The following is a 17,583-nucleotide window of genomic DNA, read 5'->3' on the forward strand; positions in this document are numbered from 1 at the left end:
CAGCAACCACATGGTGGCTTACAACCATCTGTAATGGGGATCCAATGCCCTCTTCTGGTATGACTGAAGACAGTGACAGTGTACTCACATACATGAAATAATAAATAAATCTTTAAAAAAAAGAGAGAGAGAAAGAAAATTAGAGTAAGCCCAGTAAGGTGCCTGCCACTCCCATCCTGGAGGCAGATAAGGCTCTAGGGCAATGCTTCTCAACCTATGGGTCAGACCCCATGGGAGTCAAGTATCAGATATCCTGCATATCAGATATTTACATTACGATTCACAACAGTAGCAAAATGACAGTTATGAGGTAGCAGTGAGATAAATTTATGGTTGGGGATCACCACAACTTGAGGAACTGTATTAAAGGGCCGCAGCATTGGGAAGGCTAAGAACTATTGCTCTAGAGGCTTTTCTGTTTCCCATTTCCCTTTCTGAAAACCACTGACTGGCACTCTCCCTTCCCCCGAGGCACTACCACGGCTCCACGAGCCCCGGACAGAGTCATGGACCACTATGGTAATATACCTATGCATCCAACATAAATGTCCACACACAGCTTGCAGACCCAGCCATGACCAAGCGCCCTGACCAGTGCTGAGAGAAGGGAGTCTGGTAGCAGAAGATTTGGTCTCCATATTGTACTTCTCACCCTGCCCACCTTTAGGAAGGGTCTCTCTCATATTACCCAGGCTTGCCTCGATCCCTAAGTAACTAAGGGTGACTTTGAGCTTCCCATCCTCCTGTGCCCACCTCCCTAGTTCTGGGATAACACGTGCATGCATGCCCCTCCATCTGGATTTTACAGCACTGGAGACTGAGCCTGGTTTTCATGCATGCTAAGCAAGCACTTGGACACCTGAGCTACATGTCTAGCATTCAAGGCTCCATTTCCACTATTTAAGGGCCAAGGTCACCATTCTCTCATCTGAAAAGTGGGAATGACAACAAAGGACAGTGTGGGTTGACAGTGAAGATTTGGTCAGGCAGGAAGTATGACACAAATATTTCATAGGATACACATTCATGAATTTGATATATGCCTAAGACCTAACATCCCTGCCACAAGATCTCCAAGGCTGGCAGGCATCTTGCCAAGTGCTTTGAAGACCTCCTCCTGTAGCTTATGATAACAGATGGGAGATCAACATTCACACCCTGCATACTGTATAAATATAGGTTTTATTAATAATGGGTGAAATCCCACAAATACAACTGGTCTCTGTGTAATGAGAAGAACCTGGGGCAGATACAGAGGAGTGAGCACAGGGACTGGGGAAAGAGTCCTGGAGGAGGAGAAACCAGATATAGGATGAACCTGGACCCACCAAGAAGATAGACAGGTGTGTCTGCCACCTGATGTCCAGGCCCCACCGCTCTGATGTCCAGGAACCAGCTGCTGACCGGAAGATGAATACATGTGAACAGAAGTTTGAGTGAGCAGCAGGCAGCTGGAGGAGGGGCAGGTGAGCGAGTGTCAGCTTGGGGCACAAAAGGAGGGCCATGGGGGAGCAGTGGCTGAGGCCAGCTATGCCCATTCTTGTGCTTGTTGGGTTCTGACCTCCGGAAGGCCAGCGCCACCCCGGGCTCGAGAGGGAGGGAAGACTGGGAGATAGACACCTGCTGAGCCTGGAGTCACACTGGGTCATACCAGTCTCATTTTTAGCCTCCAAAGTGGGATTCTGCAGGAGGACGTTGGGACTGCTCCCTGCCACAGCCACTCTTCCTCTGAGCCACAAGGGATGGTGCCTGTGTAGGGCTGAGATTGCCTGGTGGCCTTTGTGTGCCTGTGATGTGATTCTGGAGAGGAAAGGAGCCCGTGGAACTGAGCCCCAGCAGCAGCAAGGAAGGAGGATGGGGGCTTCCCTGCCTCACCCCCCAGAATAAAGTGCATTCTCCAGGTCCTGTGGCCGATGGGAGAGTGACACAGACATTATTGCAGAGGTGATGTTGAGGTCTACCCTGACTGAAGGCTTAGGGAAGGGGCCGGGACATCCCATGCTCTCTCCAATCTCCAGGATTGGGAGTGGTGGCACAGACAGAAAGCCCGGCTTCTGTCCCAACAGATAGTCCAAATTTGCCAAAGTGGGTGTTGGGAGGGAAAGGGAAAGAGGAGGAAGCTTCCAGAGTCCCTCCTTGCTCCATTCAATGTCCATGATGGGACTCCCTGGGGACCCCACCAGGGCCCAGCCCTGGGACTCCAACCTGATAGCAGAGTGTGGTGGGGACCCCAGAGGGGGGTCAATCTGATCACTTGTAAGTCAAGGCCTAGAGAACGTGGAGCTCCCAGGCAAACAACAGAGGAGGGTGCTTTCGGCAGAGGAGGGCAGCAACCTCCCAGCGGTCTTTGCATGCAGGTGTTGGAGACAGTAGGGAAGAAGCTACCAACTGCATCAACTTGGGAAGACTCCTGGCCTTGACGGGAGGGCTGGAGCCCTACCTCTGGGGCTGAGGCTGGGAGACACAGCCCACAGCCAGCCAGCCTGAGAAGCAGCTGAGGGAGAGAAGGGCAGCTGCACCAGCAACCAACGCCCAAGTCTACAAGTTTAAAACAGCCCCAAAGGGCTGGAACTGGGGGCTTCCTGCCCAGAAGAGGTAGGAGCCAGGCTCTATCTCTCAGACTTGACCCGGTACCGGAGCACAAGGTATGCCAGCAGCCGCAGGGCAAGGAAGAAAATGCCCAGGACCAGGAAGTCCATGTAGAGTTTGGCCTCCTCCACATCCAGCTCACGCAAAATGATTTGTGGGTCCCGGAATGGGCACTGTTCATCTAAGCAGGTCAGGTGTCCTCGCTCCATACCATAGATGGTCAGGATCAAACCCTCAAAGCCATACCTAGATAAACAGGAACATCAGAGTGAACCAGGGGGCACGGGATCCCTGTCCCTCCATAAATCACCAGAGCCCAGCCAGGTTACAAGGGGCAGGGGCAGACATCAGACATGGCACAGCCCCTTGAGAGCTGGGAGGACTGCCTGTGGGGAGGGAACCACACCCACCTGACATAGGAGAGGTAGGAGCTCCACTGCAAGTAAGTGGGGATGGTCTTGAAACTGACGAAGAAACCGGAGAACAAGAGGACAGGGATGGCAGTCACTGGGCCCACAAAAGTGGCCACCTGAAGGAGAGGGGAACAGAGCTTGGCTGTTACAGGGGGACACAGTTCCACCTACCCCATGGCAGTTCTTGATGCCTCCCACAAGACCCCCTCCTGGGTGCCAACTTTCCCACCTGCAAGGAGGTAGAGGCAGCGCCAATCAAGAGTCCCAAAGACTGGGCAACTAAGGCGGTGGCTATGGCCAAGGCTGAGAAGAGGAGGAAGCGACTGGTCTCGGCTGGCTGGCCTGTCATCCAGTACACGATGCTGCAGTACACCACTGGGCATACCACCTGGGGAGCAGTCACAGAGCCGGTTAGGGACCTTCGAGTCAAGGGCAGGTGACCGAAGTCGTACTTTCCTGGGAAATGAGTGTTCCCAGGGCTCCTCAGCCCTCTACAGTCTTCTCCGCTCTTGTTCATGCCACCTTGTAGACTGACACGTGTCTCCTTCCTCCCTGATTACATCTTGCATAGCTTTGGTCTGGTGCTCTGACAGGTTCAGGCGTGGTGACTCCTCCCATCTCTGAGTATGCACAGTCCTTCTCATCATTCCAGGGTAGTGTTTGTCTGTTCCATCGGTGTGTGTCTAGTGTGTCTCTGTGTGAGGTGTGTGTGTGTGTGTGTACTAAACTCTAGTCCTTTGGAAGAGCAGCAAGCATTTTTAATCTTTTATAGATGAGCAAAGGCTCCTTGTGTTATTAAAGAATTAACTCTCCCTAGGAGAGAGCTCTGTTTCCCCTTGAGGCTGCCCCCTCTTGGACACAAAGAAGCAGACATGTGGGCTGGGTAAATCTAAAGCAGGCCATGGAGACTCTAATTACTAAGGCTACAGTAGATCTGTATTTTTTGCTAAATAAGCATATCTTAGATGGTCTTATACAAAAATAAAATGAAAGGTTTATTAATTTGCTTCATTTTGTTTGCTAACCCTTAATATCAATTTTACACCTTAAATAGAAGTTATCATTTCTGTCAAGTGATACTGTCTTAGCCCTTGAAAGGTTGAGCCAGGGGGATTGCTGCAAAGTTCAAAGTCAGCCTAATCTAGTCAGTTCTAGTACAGTCCTGACTTACATATTGAGGCCCTGTTTCAGAAATAATCTAAATAAATAAGAGAGGAGAGAGAGAGAGAGAGTGTGTGTCTCTAGCTAGAACACATTGTGTTCTGTAGGCTCACAACTCCCAGACAGAGACATCCAGAGGCCAAGGTGTCGCTTGTATCTCTCTCTAAGCTCTATACATAGCACAGAGCAGCATCCACCTCCCCTTTTGCTGTTTGTGTGTTTGTTTGAGCCAGGTGTCTCTCATAGCCCATTCTGGTCTCAAACTCTGTATGTAGCCATGGGTGACCTTGAATCCCTAAGCATCCAAGGGCTGGGATTACTGGTGTGCCTGGCCACACCTAGATAAAGGAACCCTTTTCTGTGATTTGCACAAAGGGTTATTGGTGGCCCCGAAGCTTCAAGCGAGGTGGTAATGTGCTGAACAACTGCCAGCTGGTATCTCTAGGACATGATCTCTTCTAAAAACATTATAGGCAGCCAGCAAGTTGGCTCAGCAGGTAAAGGCGCTTGCTCGCCCAGTCTGCCAGTGTTCAATCCTGAGAATCCACATGCGGAGGAGGATTGAATTCTGCATGCTCTCCTCTGACCTCCTTACATAGACTCTGGCACAGATGTGTACACACACAAGATAAATAAATACATATTTAAAAATTGCCAGGAATGGCATTGCACACATAACTCCCAGTACTCGGGAAGCAGAGCAAGCCATGCTCTGTGAGTTCGAGGCCAGCCTGGTCTACATAGTGAGGCCAGCCAGGGCTATGCAGATAGACCCTGTCTCAAAAAAAGTCAGAAATTAAAATTAGAAATTCAACTTTATATGCAGTCACATTTAATTCTGAAGCTCAACTCTGAGAAGGACACTGTTGCCATTCCATTTTCCAGGTGGGATCATGGAAGCAAAGACAAACTGGTTACAAATAAGTAAAGCTCTAGATCCTATGCATTCTCTGCTGCCTAGGACTCAGAGACATTTGTTATTCTGTTATTATGGCCACCTCTTCATTTATTTATTTTGAGATAGCTAGTCACACTGTAGCTCTGGCTGGACTTGAATTCATGGCAGTCCTCCTGTCTCAGCACACACACCTGCAACCCTACCTCCACCCCATGTGTTGGGATGAGACGCGCCACTACCCCTGGCTTTGGTTACAATTCCCCATGTCTTGTGAGGGTTCCCATTAGCCCACACATTCCACAAGACTCACCTGGAAGGGCACATCAGCCATGGTCTTGGCCAAGTAATAGGCTTTGAGAGTGTACCAGTAGTTCAAGTGCTCCCTCATGAAGACCGCCATCTCTAAGGGAACTGAGCACACAGGGAGGTCAGGCTCCACGGGCTAAGCCTTGGCCCCTGCCTCCTGCCCCGCACCCCCACCCGATCCACCCGCCGGGCAGATCAGCTCACAGGTGAGCACGGTCGGCATGAGGGCCGCAAACATGAGGAAGAGCATGGAAAAGAAGAGGAAGCCGGTGTTGTTGAAGACTTTGCTGGCATCATCGCCAATGTGCAGGTAGAGGAGGCCAATGAGGACGCCGATCAACACATGTGACATGAACCGCAAGTGGGTCAGGACCTATGGCCCGGGCCATTAAAAGAAGAAATGTGTGTTTCAGGCCGAGGGAGTGGGAGGTGGAGGGGAGGCCATGCTAATACGGGAAGTCAGCTGAAGCATGTCCTGCAGGCATACAGAGCCATTACATGGGAGAGTAGTGCTACAGCCCAAGAGGTCCAGCCTACACCTCCTACCCCTCAGCTTGACATCTCACCGTGTCCCTGAGGATGGACAAGAAAGTCCTCCTGAAGAGGATGCAGAACTGGGTTAGGGTGCTGGTGGCAAATGTGTGGCTTTCAATAGGATCCAGTTCCTAGGGGAGAAGAAAGGGGACTAGATGAGTGTACCCTAACCCACCCACTCACTGCCCATCCAGCTCAGTAGATGGGAGAGTCCCAAGCTCTTCCCAGGACAGTGCCCAGGCCTGCAGAAGGAGGAGCCTTTGCCCCTGAGCTGCTCTGAATTGAGGGGTGAGAACCTCAGGGAACTTGAGGGTGCAGAGAGAGCACATAAAGACACTTGGGCGACAGGAGACAGGAAGGAGTCAAGGACCCCTTCTGGCTCATCTGACTGGCCCCTTCTTCACTTCATTACCACTAACTCTAAGGCTATAATTGTTTGAATGGGCCACACTGGATTACCCATTGATTAGCAAAGATGACAATGACTGATAATGACAACAGCCAAGCCCCTGGCTTTTAGGAGTGATGGCATCCCATCTAAGGAGGGATCTGACACTAAGTCGACCCTGGCTGCCACTATGGCCTGCTAACTGGAATTTGGTAGCTTAGTCTTTCCACCTGTTTTGTGAACCTAGTGTGGTCACCTCTGGGTTAGAGATGACAGCAGCCCACCCGGGCCCCGATGTTAGCAACTGCACTGGCCCACTTTCCAGATGGGCCCTGAGCAGGCTCTGAGGGCAGTGCACCAAAGATGCTCATAGCAGCTCTGGAGGAACAGGTGGACGAGAAGTTCAAAGCCCTGGAGCTCACACGGCTGTTAACAGAAGTTCTGTCCCAAGCATCAGACTTCTCATTACACAATGGCAGCAATGCCTCTGGGGACAGTTTTTTTGGCAGTGGCGTTGTCTATGGTCCCATCTCCCCTCCCCAACTCTGCCCTCTCCACCCCACTCACCGGAGGGCAAGTGGGGCAGTGGGCAGGGACCTCATTCTTCCCAGGGCTGCTCTTCTTCTCGGCCATGGTGCAAAGGCCATTCTGCACAGCCCTGAACAGCATGGGGTTCAGGTCTCCATACTCTCCAGAGGCCACCTCAATGACTAGGGGGACACAGAGCAGAGTGCTCAGCTAGGCTTCACCCCCAATTCCCAAGGGCGGGACAGTCCTTCTTTGATAGATGGGGAAGGCAGGTGACAATGAGCTCTCTGTCCCCAAGAGGCCTCAACAAACCAAACCCAATGTTTGGCCCTCTTCTGTCACCCGAATCCTCCCAGGAGCCCTCACTTACTGAAGTCAGCGGGGTTGTGGTAGGTGGGACAGTGCAAGCCAAGCCCCTTCAGATAGGGAATCAGGTTGGTAACCACGCCCTTGAAGATGCACTGCCCCTGGCTCAGGATGTAGAGCTGAGGCAGAAAGGCATACATGAGGAAAACATGACCAGCGGACTTGGGGGCCCACTGACACATGTGTCTCCCTATCACAAGCCAGCCTTCTTGGTGACCCAGGGATACGATACTGACCTTGTCAAACATCTCAAAGAGCTTGGCACTGGGCTGGTGGATGGTGCAGATGACGGTGCGGCCCCCATGGGCCAGGGACTTCATGAGGGACACCACTTGGAAACAAGAAGCGCTGTCTAGACCGCTGTCCAGAGAGAGGTCACCAGGGACCAGTGAGGCGGATATGGCTAAGAAGGGGTGAGTGAGGTGGGGCGGCTTCTGTGAAAGGGATGGAACTAGTGGGAAGGCACCCCTCTGGCCACCCCTGAACTGGTTAGTCTTTGTCAATGTGACACAAACTTGAGTCATCTGGGAAGAGGGAATATTAATTGAGAAGATGCTTCCATCAGAGAAGCCTGTGAGGTCATTTCCTGATTAATGATTGATAAGGGAGGGCATAGCCCACTGTGGGCGGGGCCACTCCCTGATAGGTGGTCCTGAGTTGTATAAAAAGCAAACTGAATGAGCCTCAGAGGGCAAGCGGGTAAATGGCATTCTTCCATGGGCCCTGGCTCTGCTCCTGTTTGAGTTCCTGCCTTTATTTCCCTTAACTACAAACTGTGAACTGAGCGTGTAAGTCCAATAAACCCTTTCCTCTCTCCCCACATTGCTTTTGGCCATGACCTTTATTACAGTCACAGAAAGTAAACCGAGAAGCCCCCGAATCCTGCACACCTCCTGTGGTTCAGATGTTTGCAAGCCCAGAACACTGCTCAGTTTAAAAACCATATGCCAAGCACCTGTTGTGTACCAGGGGCTGGGGTGGCAAGGGCTCATGCTAGACTGGTCTAGAGACAGACAGACAAGCCCATGGTTGACTTGAGGAGAAGTAAAATGTGGAATAGCAACACAAACTGAAAAACTGGCCAGGGGTCAGCCATGCCATGCTATGCTCTAGCAAGGGGTGCAGACAGCCAGGGAAGGGTCCCGAGTCTAGAAAGAGCAAGAGTTAGCTGGTGTGGGGACAATGGAAGGTGGTGTGATGAAGGGTATTTCACACAGAAGCCATAGCAAGGGTCAAGCTGAGGGGCTTAAAACACAGACTTCAATGGGAATCGCAGCTTAGCATTATTAAAACATAAAATATGAAAGACCAGAGAAGAAACCATTGACTATTTTGAGGGCAGATGGGACTCATTGCATGGACTGAAGCAGGAAGAGTGGCGTTTGCCAGACCTGTCATTTAGAAAGCCCATTCTGGCTACAGGTTGGAGAAAGGTGCTTGGGGGACTGACCGCAGGGATATGAATCCTGATGATGCCCAGATCTCAAGCATTAGGGATGGGACTGGGCAAACATTGAGAGCTGCCAAAAGAAGGATGTGATGACTAACGGCTGGGTGCTGGGGAGAGGAGAGGGAGATGTCAATCAGGAGGGTGGAGTGGGGCATCCAGATCAACACCTGGATGAAAGATTCTTAGCTCTGATTAGATTAGCAAGGATGGAGTCCCCAGAAGGCTGCAAGCAAGGGAGCTGGCCTCCAGCCATGGAGCCATTCACCAGACTCCACACCCAGCCCTGGTTAAGGGTTGAGAAAGGGGAAAACCCAGATCTGAAGAAGCAGGGAGCTACCTGGTAGGCTCATCAAAGAACATGACAGGCGGGTTGTTGACCAGTTCCAGAGCAATGGCCAGGCGCTTCCTCTGCCCTCCAGAGAGCAGGGCTGTCCTCGTGTGAGAGCAGGACATCAGTCCCAGGGCTGTCAGGATCTCTGTCACCTGCAGGCACCCCCACCCAGTCCCAGTCAGCCTCCATATGCAGGCCTCGCCTAAGCACCACCCTAGTTTCATAAAGCATTGCCCTTGAAGCCCATGTTCCCCACCCAACCTGGGGCCTCGGAAGGGCCCGCCCCCTGAACTCTGACCCCTGACCCCCTGACCCACTCACCAGTTCCTTCTTCACCTCTTGCTTCTCACTCAGCTTCAGGTTGGCAGAGACCTAAACAAGTGACAAACCAGTAAAACAGGCATGTGTGTCAGGCCCTGCCCAGCCCCTTCAGCTGGGGATGGTAGGGGAGCTTGGTGGAGGAGAAGGCCACCCTCTCCTCACCATCATGGCCTCCAGGACTGTGAGATGAGGCAGTAGCATATCATCCTGCATGATGTAGCAGGACATCTTGCGGAAGGTCCTCAGCTCACGCGGCCTCCCGTTAACCAGGATCTGCCCCTTCATCCCTGACTCCCTGCAGGGAGATTGGTTGGCCATGAGCACCAAAGCCATGTTAGAACACCTTCCACCCTCTCCTGAGAGGCCCCTCTTCTGAGTCCTGCCCCACCCCCACTCTTCACGCTCACCTGTACCCTGCCAAGATGTTCATGAATGTGGACTTGCCAGCCCCAGAGGGGCCCATGATGCCAATCAGCTCTCGGCGACAGAACTTACCAGACAGGCACTTGAGGAGGGTCTTGTAACCTACATCAAGGACAGGAGAGTCACTGGTGAGGGCTAACGGATCAGAGACATCCTTGTAATTTTTAAGGATGGATCCTGGAGAGATGGCTCTGCTCGGTCAATAAAACGCTTGCCACACAAGCACAAGGAAGAACTGTAGCGCCATCTCCGAATGCACTTAAACTGCCTAGCTTAACCTGTGTACTGTGATCCCTGCTGTAATCCCAATTTGGGAAGCTAAGACAAGGAGGAGATTGCTCTGAGTTCCAAGCCAGTCGGGGCTACAGAGTCTGAAACAAAAACAAAAACAAAAACAAAAACAAAAACAAAAACAAAACAAACCAAAAGGGCAAGAGAGATGGCTTAGCAGTTAAGAGCTGTCTCTACCCAGGTAGAGGATCCAAGCTCTGGTCCTGGGACCCACTCTCAGAGACTCACAACTATGGTACCTCTAGTTCTGGGGGACATGAGGGCACTCTTCTGGTGTCTGCAAGAGCCACTTACTGATTAGCATCCCTCACCACACACACAGTTTTAAATAAAAATGAATCTTTGACAACAGTAACAAGGCTGAGGTTGGTGGTGCTGAAAAGGCCAAGGTAGGTTGATCTTAGGACCTCACTGGCCAGTCAGAGACCCTACCTCAAAGAGCAAGGTGGACAGGGGGATGAACGGAGGGAGAGATGGATGGACGGAGAGAGAGATGGATGGATGGATGGATGGAGGGAGGGAGGGATGGAGGGATGGATGGATGGATGGACAGATGGTTTTTGAAGAATGATATCTGAGGTTGACTTCCCACATGCATACATGAGCATACACACACACGGTGGGGAGAGAGAAAGAGAGAGAGAGAGAGAGAGAGAGAGAGAGAGAGAAAATCGAGAATCTTAGAGGAGGCTTAGTCATAAGTGAACTAGCCAGTCCTGGAACTCACTCTGTAGACCAGGCTGGCCTCGAACTCAGAAATCCGCCTGCCTCTGCCTCCCCAGTGCTGGGATTAAAAGCGTGCACCACCACTGCCCGTTGGGCTAGCAGTTCTTATGCAGTAGCTCCCACCCTCTTCTCCCATCCCCACTAGAAATGACCGCCACTAGTGTCAGAGTCCAGCCTGGGGGGGGGGGGTTGAGGGCTATGGGAAAGCTGATGTCTTTCCTGAAGGCTGTAGTGCGGGCCTTGAGGTCCCAGAAGACCAAGGCTCTCTCCTTATCATAGTGACTGCTGTCACACACTCCGGGGACACTCGCTGAGCAGTCCAAGCTGGCCGCCTGTCCTATGTTCCCGCAGCACTTTTCAGATGCCAGCACATTTGTCACTTCATGTGCCTGGGCTTACGCCCCTCCCCCAGCCTCTTAGTCAGGGAACATCTTGCGGGAGAAAGGTCTGTGCTTCCTCATCCTCTTTGTCTGCCTGACATGCAATTGATGCTGGGTAAACATGCTCCCCACTGGGGGTGGGGGGTGGGGGAAGAACTTCTTCTTTATGTCTCCCACTGCTCCACAAGCTTATCTCTCCAGCCCCAAACATGGCCAATAAAATTTCACCCATCCTTCCCTCAGCAGGAAGCAGCTAGTGGGTAAAGCACACCAGCAGGGAGTCAGGTGGAGCTGGTTCAGACTCCGGATGGATCCACATTACCAGCTGTGTGACCTGAGGCAGGTTGCTTAACCTCTCTGAGCTCTGTAACATAAGGATGACGGTGTCTGCCTCTCGGGATTGCTGTGAAGAGTCAGTGAGCTAACACATGGAAAGCGTATGGCTCAGTGCTTGGCACACACAGTGCATTTCACAAGGCATATTATATTTTAATGCTACTTGACAAACGCTTATCCAGAACTACTAAGTATTAAGTTCTGTACCAGACGCTAGGCAAAAAATAAACTAAGGAAGGACACGATTTCTGCATTCCAGAAAGCCACAGACTAGGTAAGAGAAATGGTCAAGAAAATGAGAATGAAACTAAAAACTAGGGCCAGAGGGAAAAGCAAACAGTGGAGATGGAATTGCAACAATTCACCCTCTGAGGGTAGACAGTAAGGTAGAAATCAGGAGTGACTTCCTGGAAGAGGTGGCATTGGAGCTCAGGAGGAACAACAGAAGCCTCCAGGCTTTAGGCGAGAAAGCACTGCTATAAGCATCACCCAGGAGACAGAGGGCAGAGGCTGAACAGAGCCAACTGATGAACTGGGAAGTGGAGATGGGATGAAGCCAAGGACCAGGGCCTGGCCTGCTGAGCTCACAGACCTTCTGTGGGGAGGACTCTGGCCCTCATCCCTCACCTACTACAAAGTGCACCCCTCAACAAAGACAGTGGAAGTTTGCTTTGCATAACCTGCTGCTCGTGCCACCCAGGACCATGCCCACCGTCGGACCTGCCCACACCAACTGCCCACTGAGAGGCTGTTCACCCTCAGCTGTTTCTCCAGCAGAGCGGAGAAAACTGGAGCCCCCAGCCATCAACTCACTGGAGGCCACACTGAGAGAGGAAAGCTTTGGGCATCAGCCCCCTGCCTAAGCTCCTCATGGTCAACCTGAAAGGTGTTCCATCTGCGGAGCACTCACCGAATTGACTTCTTGTGCGAGGAAGGAAACTGCCAGCATGAACCTTTCCCTCACTTCATCTGATGCCAGAGCCCAATGATGCCAGTCAAACCCAAGGCTGGCCACAGATATCACCTTACACTCGCTTGCCTTTCTCAAAGGTACCAACTCAGCTGAGTTCCCAAGAAACCAGGGAGGAAAGTCAGGCCAAGAGAATGGTAGGCATTGAGCCTACCAAAGGCCACACAGCTTCCCTTGGGTTGAAAACACTTGTCTCTTAACTCCCCCTGAATTACAACTATGCAGCCAGTGAGGGACCTGCAGACCTCCCTCTGGAAAAAGACACCAGTGCTCTAGTCTTGCTTCGGTTGGGAGCTCTGTAATTTTGCCAGATCACTAAATCTTTTAATTTAATTGATTTATTTAGGTTTTGGGGGATGAGGTCCTATGTACCCTAGGCTGACCTTGAACTCACGACCACCCCGCCTCAGCCTTCACAGTGCTGAGATTACAGGTGTGTGCCATTATGACTGGCAAGTCACTAAATCATTAGGGTCTATGATTCCTCATCGGTAAAAGAATAATAAATAATTGGCTGGACATAGCTCAGTGGGAGAGTGCTTGTTTAGCACAGACAAGGTCCCGGCTTCCATCCTCAACACCATTAAAAAAGACAGTATTATTCCCTCCCAAAGACTTAATAGGGTTATTATGTTATTAAGTGGGATCAGTAATAATTAATTGAGTGTGTTTGGAAAAATAAACGTCATATACAGTTCAAGGGGACAGATCCTCACCCAAGGAAAGTGGAGGTTTCCCTAGCTCCCTTATACTTCCCCTCTCTGCCACCCTTAATTTTGTTGTGTCCTCTCCAGAGGGGAGATGGAGCCAAAGAACAGAAAAGCCAGGCAAAGGAGGGCAGAGGATAGAGGGCAGAGGGCAGAGGGCAGAGAACAGAGAACAGAGAACAGAGGGCAGAGGGCAGAGGGCAGAGAACAGAGGGCAGAGAACAGAGGGCAGAAGGCAGAAAAAGGCCAGGGCTAGAAGATGGCAAAGTGAATAAGAGGGTAGATGAGGCTGGCAAGGTTAAAGGGAGGAGTCCCTCGCCAGGGCACCCACCACCCTGATAAGGAGATGTGCCTAATGCCTAATCTAGCCACATTCTTCTTAGCACAAAGTTCCGAAGGCCAAGGAAATAACAAGAACCTCATCATTCAGTCCAGAGCTGCTCTGAAAGAGACAGCTCAGGGTTAGGAGCCCAGATGCCTCCGGTTCACTAGCTCACACACACACACACACACACACACACACAATGCCCTTTGGTCGCCTATGGAAATGAGCAAACATGTAGAGACAGCTGATGCTGAGCCCTGTTCTGAAGCACCCCAAAGCTATTTCTTAAGCCAGAGAGGACATCATCTCAGCCCCACCCCTAGCCCACACCCAGCTCTGGGAAGCAAACCCAGCCCAACCTCTAGGCTCCCAGCCCAGCTATTGGATTAGGCACTTGTCAGGGGCTCTAGGAAACCTGTCCTGATGGGGAGGAGAGGAAGATGGGGGAACTCCAGTGTGTTTCTAGGCTTTGGGCTCTGCTCTGCCTCTTACTAGCAGGGGGACATTGGTCAGGTTATTCAACTTCCCCAAGTCTCAGTTTCCTCATTGGTAACACGAACATGACATCCCTTCTGTCTGATCCCCACCCCTCCCGATTCCAGGGACTGTGGCAATTCGAGAATGGAGTAAGATGGCTGGAATGAGAACATCTTTAAAAATAGGTGTAAGGATACTGTTGGACCTTGAAAACAGCCTCCACAGATAGAGTGGTCCCCTTCCCCAAACCAACCTTCACAGGTAGGGAGAGAGAGACAGAGAGAGAGAGAGAGAGAGACAGACAGACAGACAGACAGACAGAGACAGAGAGAGACAGAGAGAAGAGACAGAGAGAGAAGAGACTGAGAGAGAAGACAGAGAAGACTGAGAGAGACTGAGAGACTAATTCTCGGACCAGAGGTCATAGGGTCTATTTAGAAGAAAAAGCTTCAATAGCTGTTTGAACTCCCATAGTGCTGGCAGATGTGGGGAGCAGGGATCTTGTACCCCAACTGCTTTTGTGCAGTGAGGGTTAGGGCCTACAAAGCTCGCAGAGTAGGGTATCCCCAGGACTTATGCTCCTGGAAAGGCAACTCAGCGAGAGTCCCATGGGGCTGCCACCTACCCCGTTTGCGCCAGCAGGGCCCCTCCCGCACGGAATAGGACAGTTCCACGAACTCGATGTCCACAGCAGAGCGCTTGGGCAGGTGAGAGAAGCGCTGTGCTTCGGTAATATGGTTCTCCACCTTCTTTAGGTGCGTGGTCAGCACAGGGGGCTCTGCCCCGTCCTCCAGTGTCACAGCCATTGCCACAGCCCCAGGGCCCAGTCCACAGCCCACGGCCTCCAATGCCTTCTCCGCCATCACGCAGCCGGCCTGCAGGAGAGGGCCTGCTTAGCTCCGGGCAGACCCTCCAGCCCTTGCTCAAGGCGCCATAGCTTTCCGATGCTGCCCCGCCTCCACTCCCCCCACCCCAGCCTCCTTCTCCGAGCAGATCCCCAACTGTCCGCACCCCTTTTCCCGCCGGGTCTTCTGCACTGGGCAGCACACACCCGGTGCAGTGACACTCAGTTGCGACCTCGCCTCGTTCCTAGGCAGTCTCAGCCTGGCCTTGTTCGCCCGGCCCGTCGAAGCTGTGCCCGCTCCTCCCTCCCCGCCGCGGCCTTAATCTCCTTACCCCACAGACAAGCAGTCCCTGGGGGCCGGGCGAGGGTAGCCACCCGCTCGGAGGTCGGGGAAGCTAGGAGGCACAGGGTGGGCAGGGGGAGGCTCTGGCCTCGGCTCCGAGCCCCTCTCTGCACGGACTGGTACCGCTCCTCGGCCGGCCTCCCCATCCCTCTCCTCCGGACTGTTCCCCCAAACAGCGGCAGACCCCAGACCCTCCAGGCCGACCCTCTTGTCCCCTGCTCGCCTGGTCACCTTGACGCGTCTCCGGCCGCTGCGACGCAAGGATGCTCAGCAGAGATGCTCAACCGGGATGTTCGACCCGGATGCTCAGCGTTGCGGCGCGGGAGGTGGACACTCCGGTTCTCTTCACCTGCCTCTGGCTGCGGCACCCGCGCCCCGGCTCCCTGTCCCGGTGGCCCGGGCCGGGGCGGGGCTAGGCCAGGGCGGGCAGTAGAGGAAGGCAGGGCTCGGGTCAGAAAGGATAACACGGTTGCGGAGAGATGGTTGAGGTCCCGCCGCGATCCCACTTGGATGAACCCGCCGGGTTCTCGTAGTCTGGTTCCCAGCGCCTGTCCTCTGGAGCTAGTCGGGCGGCAGTGCTCTCTTCCAAGCTTCTGCTCGCTGGTCCTGCTGCTCTTAAAGGGCCCGTACTGCCCCTCACTCCGCGAGTGGCAAGGATGGAGGTGGTGAAAGCTATGCCTGCAGAGTTGGGGCCCCGAAGGGGCCCTTTTGTGGACCTAGGACTGAGCGCTAGCGGCAAAAGGTCAACCCGGAGGTCGCTAAGGGAGGGAGACTTGATGTTACTCAGAGAGGCAGGTCCTTGAGCGGTAGGTGCCCAGGGGGTTGGGAAGCCGTCGGTCTATCTGCATACACAAACCCCTCATTGCTTATCTCTTGCAGTTCAGCTTTGGAGCGCAGCCCCACCCAGCCCTAAAGTACAAAGGACTTGGATGTATAATTCTTGAGACTTTGAGACAGCCTCTCACGCCTCTTCACATTTGCCCTCTCTAAGGGCTCAAGAGGACACTAGTTACAAAGAGATAGGGGACAGTAGTTATGACAAAGCCTGCAGGCGGCTACAAGGTTAACCTTGACCCAGTCACAGCCTGCTTTGGCCATCAAAGTCTTTATTCTATTCGACCAGCCAGATTCAGGTCTCCAAGCCAGTATAGGCTGATCCAAGAGGTTGCAGGCCACACACAGCTCTTCAGATTCTGTCTTGGACAGCTTTTCATAGACATGTACATTCTCTCTCACCTACAAGCGTGGCTGGGTCCTCAGAGCGCTTACACCGCCCCCGCACCCGCCTACTTGTTTTGGCCCTTTCTCAATTACTCTTGGTTCCTGCCTGCCCTATCCTCTATTTCTTTAAGGGGGTCAGCAAGTCACGTGACCTGAGCTTTTTAGTTCCCACCTGTCACACGCAGAGACAGATAGGAGGTAGGCTTAGGTTCCGGGTACTGCTTCCACTGCTACTGCAGCAGAAGATGTTAATAATCCAAAACCAGCCCCCCACCCTCGCCCAGACCTCTCTGCAGCATTGGAAAGTAGTGACTCCTGCAGGGCAAGTCCACACCCACCCTGAGACTATGAGGTTCATGGGGGTTTGGGATCCAATCTTTCCCAACTTCCCTTCATCCCTGTCCCACCTATGGCCATTCCTCAGGACCAATCTTCCCATTTTCCAGATGGAGCCTCTATTCTTCAAGTTAATCTCCAATACCTCATGATAGACAATACCCCAATGATTGCTTTGTATGTGCGCGCGCGCACGTGTGTTAGGGTCTCACTAACTCAGGCTGTTGCTGAGGCTGGCTTTGACTGCCCAGTCCTCCCCGTCTCTTGGGTTCAGTGACTATAAACATATGTCACCAGGCCTGTCTAACATAAGTACTTACTGAAAAACTACTATAAACTGTGCACTCTTCTCAGATAATCTTAGTATCTCCATGAGGCAGGGTTTTTGCTTTATTTTGCTTTATTTTGTTGAGACAGTATCTTACTATGTAGTTTTGGCTGGCCTGGAATTTGATAAGTAGACCAGGATGGCCTCACACTTCTAGAGATCTGCCTATGATGCAGGTTTTTTTTTTTTTTTTTTTTTTTTTTTTTTAACCTTCCTTTGGAGAAAAGAAACTGAGAAATAAGAAGATTAAACATTATGCCAAAGGGTCAGGCATAGCAAATCCAAAGGATAGATTTGAAACCCGAAGTCTCTGGTTTTACCAGAGACTTGGTCATCTCAAAATCCTACTTACAAATGGACTTCAGGATCCCACATATCCCAAACTTAATGAATACATAACATTTGGCATATTTAAATTTTTAAATTTTATTTCTCCATTGTGAGTTTCAAGGATCAGATCAGATACGCAGGCTACCAGGCTTGCACAGCTCAGCAGCACAGTATTCCGATGTGTACTGATCTTACCAGATGTCTTAGTCACTCTTCCATTGCTGTGAACAGACACCATGACCAAGGCAACTCTTATAAAAG

General features: G+C 52.0%; 1 protein-coding gene across 1 annotated transcript; it reads right to left on the bottom strand.

Moving 5' to 3' along the window:
• Window positions 1–1,163: 1,163 nt before the first annotated feature.
• Abcg4 (ATP binding cassette subfamily G member 4) lies at window positions 1,164–15,985 on the bottom strand. Its single transcript, XM_021171897.2, has 15 exons — window positions 15,339–15,985; window positions 14,546–14,795; window positions 9,693–9,810; window positions 9,448–9,580; window positions 9,286–9,336; window positions 8,971–9,116; window positions 7,420–7,543; window positions 7,188–7,302; window positions 6,857–6,999; window positions 5,934–6,032; window positions 5,572–5,740; window positions 5,372–5,472; window positions 3,232–3,390; window positions 3,000–3,118; window positions 1,164–2,835 (listed from the first exon to the last, which is right to left on the bottom strand). Exons 2-15 carry the CDS (start codon window positions 14,781–14,783, stop codon window positions 2,610–2,612), a joined length of 1,941 nt encoding a protein of 646 aa, XP_021027556.1. The 5' UTR covers window positions 14,784–14,795; window positions 15,339–15,985; the 3' UTR covers window positions 1,164–2,609.
• Between the last annotated feature and the right edge of the window lie 1,598 nt (window positions 15,986–17,583).

This window comes from Mus caroli, chromosome 9 (assembly GCF_900094665.2).
Source record: "Mus caroli chromosome 9, CAROLI_EIJ_v1.1, whole genome shotgun sequence".
Taxonomy (NCBI): Eukaryota; Metazoa; Chordata; class Mammalia; order Rodentia; family Muridae; genus Mus; species Mus caroli.

Bases quoted from the DNA above. Each gene is read 5' to 3' on its own strand.
- Abcg4 (XM_021171897.2), bottom strand. From the start codon at position 14,783: ATGGCGGAGAAGGCATTGGAGGCCGTGGGCTGTGGACTGGGCCCTGGG. The intron at 7,303-7,419 runs GTCAGTATCGTA...TTTCTGCCTCAG, and splicing joins TCTTTGAGATGTTTGACAAG to CTCTACATCCTGAGCCAGGG. The intron at 5,741-5,933 runs GTGAGATGTCAA...CCCGGGCCATAG, and splicing joins TGTCCATCCTCAGGGACACG to GTCCTGACCCACTTGCGGTT.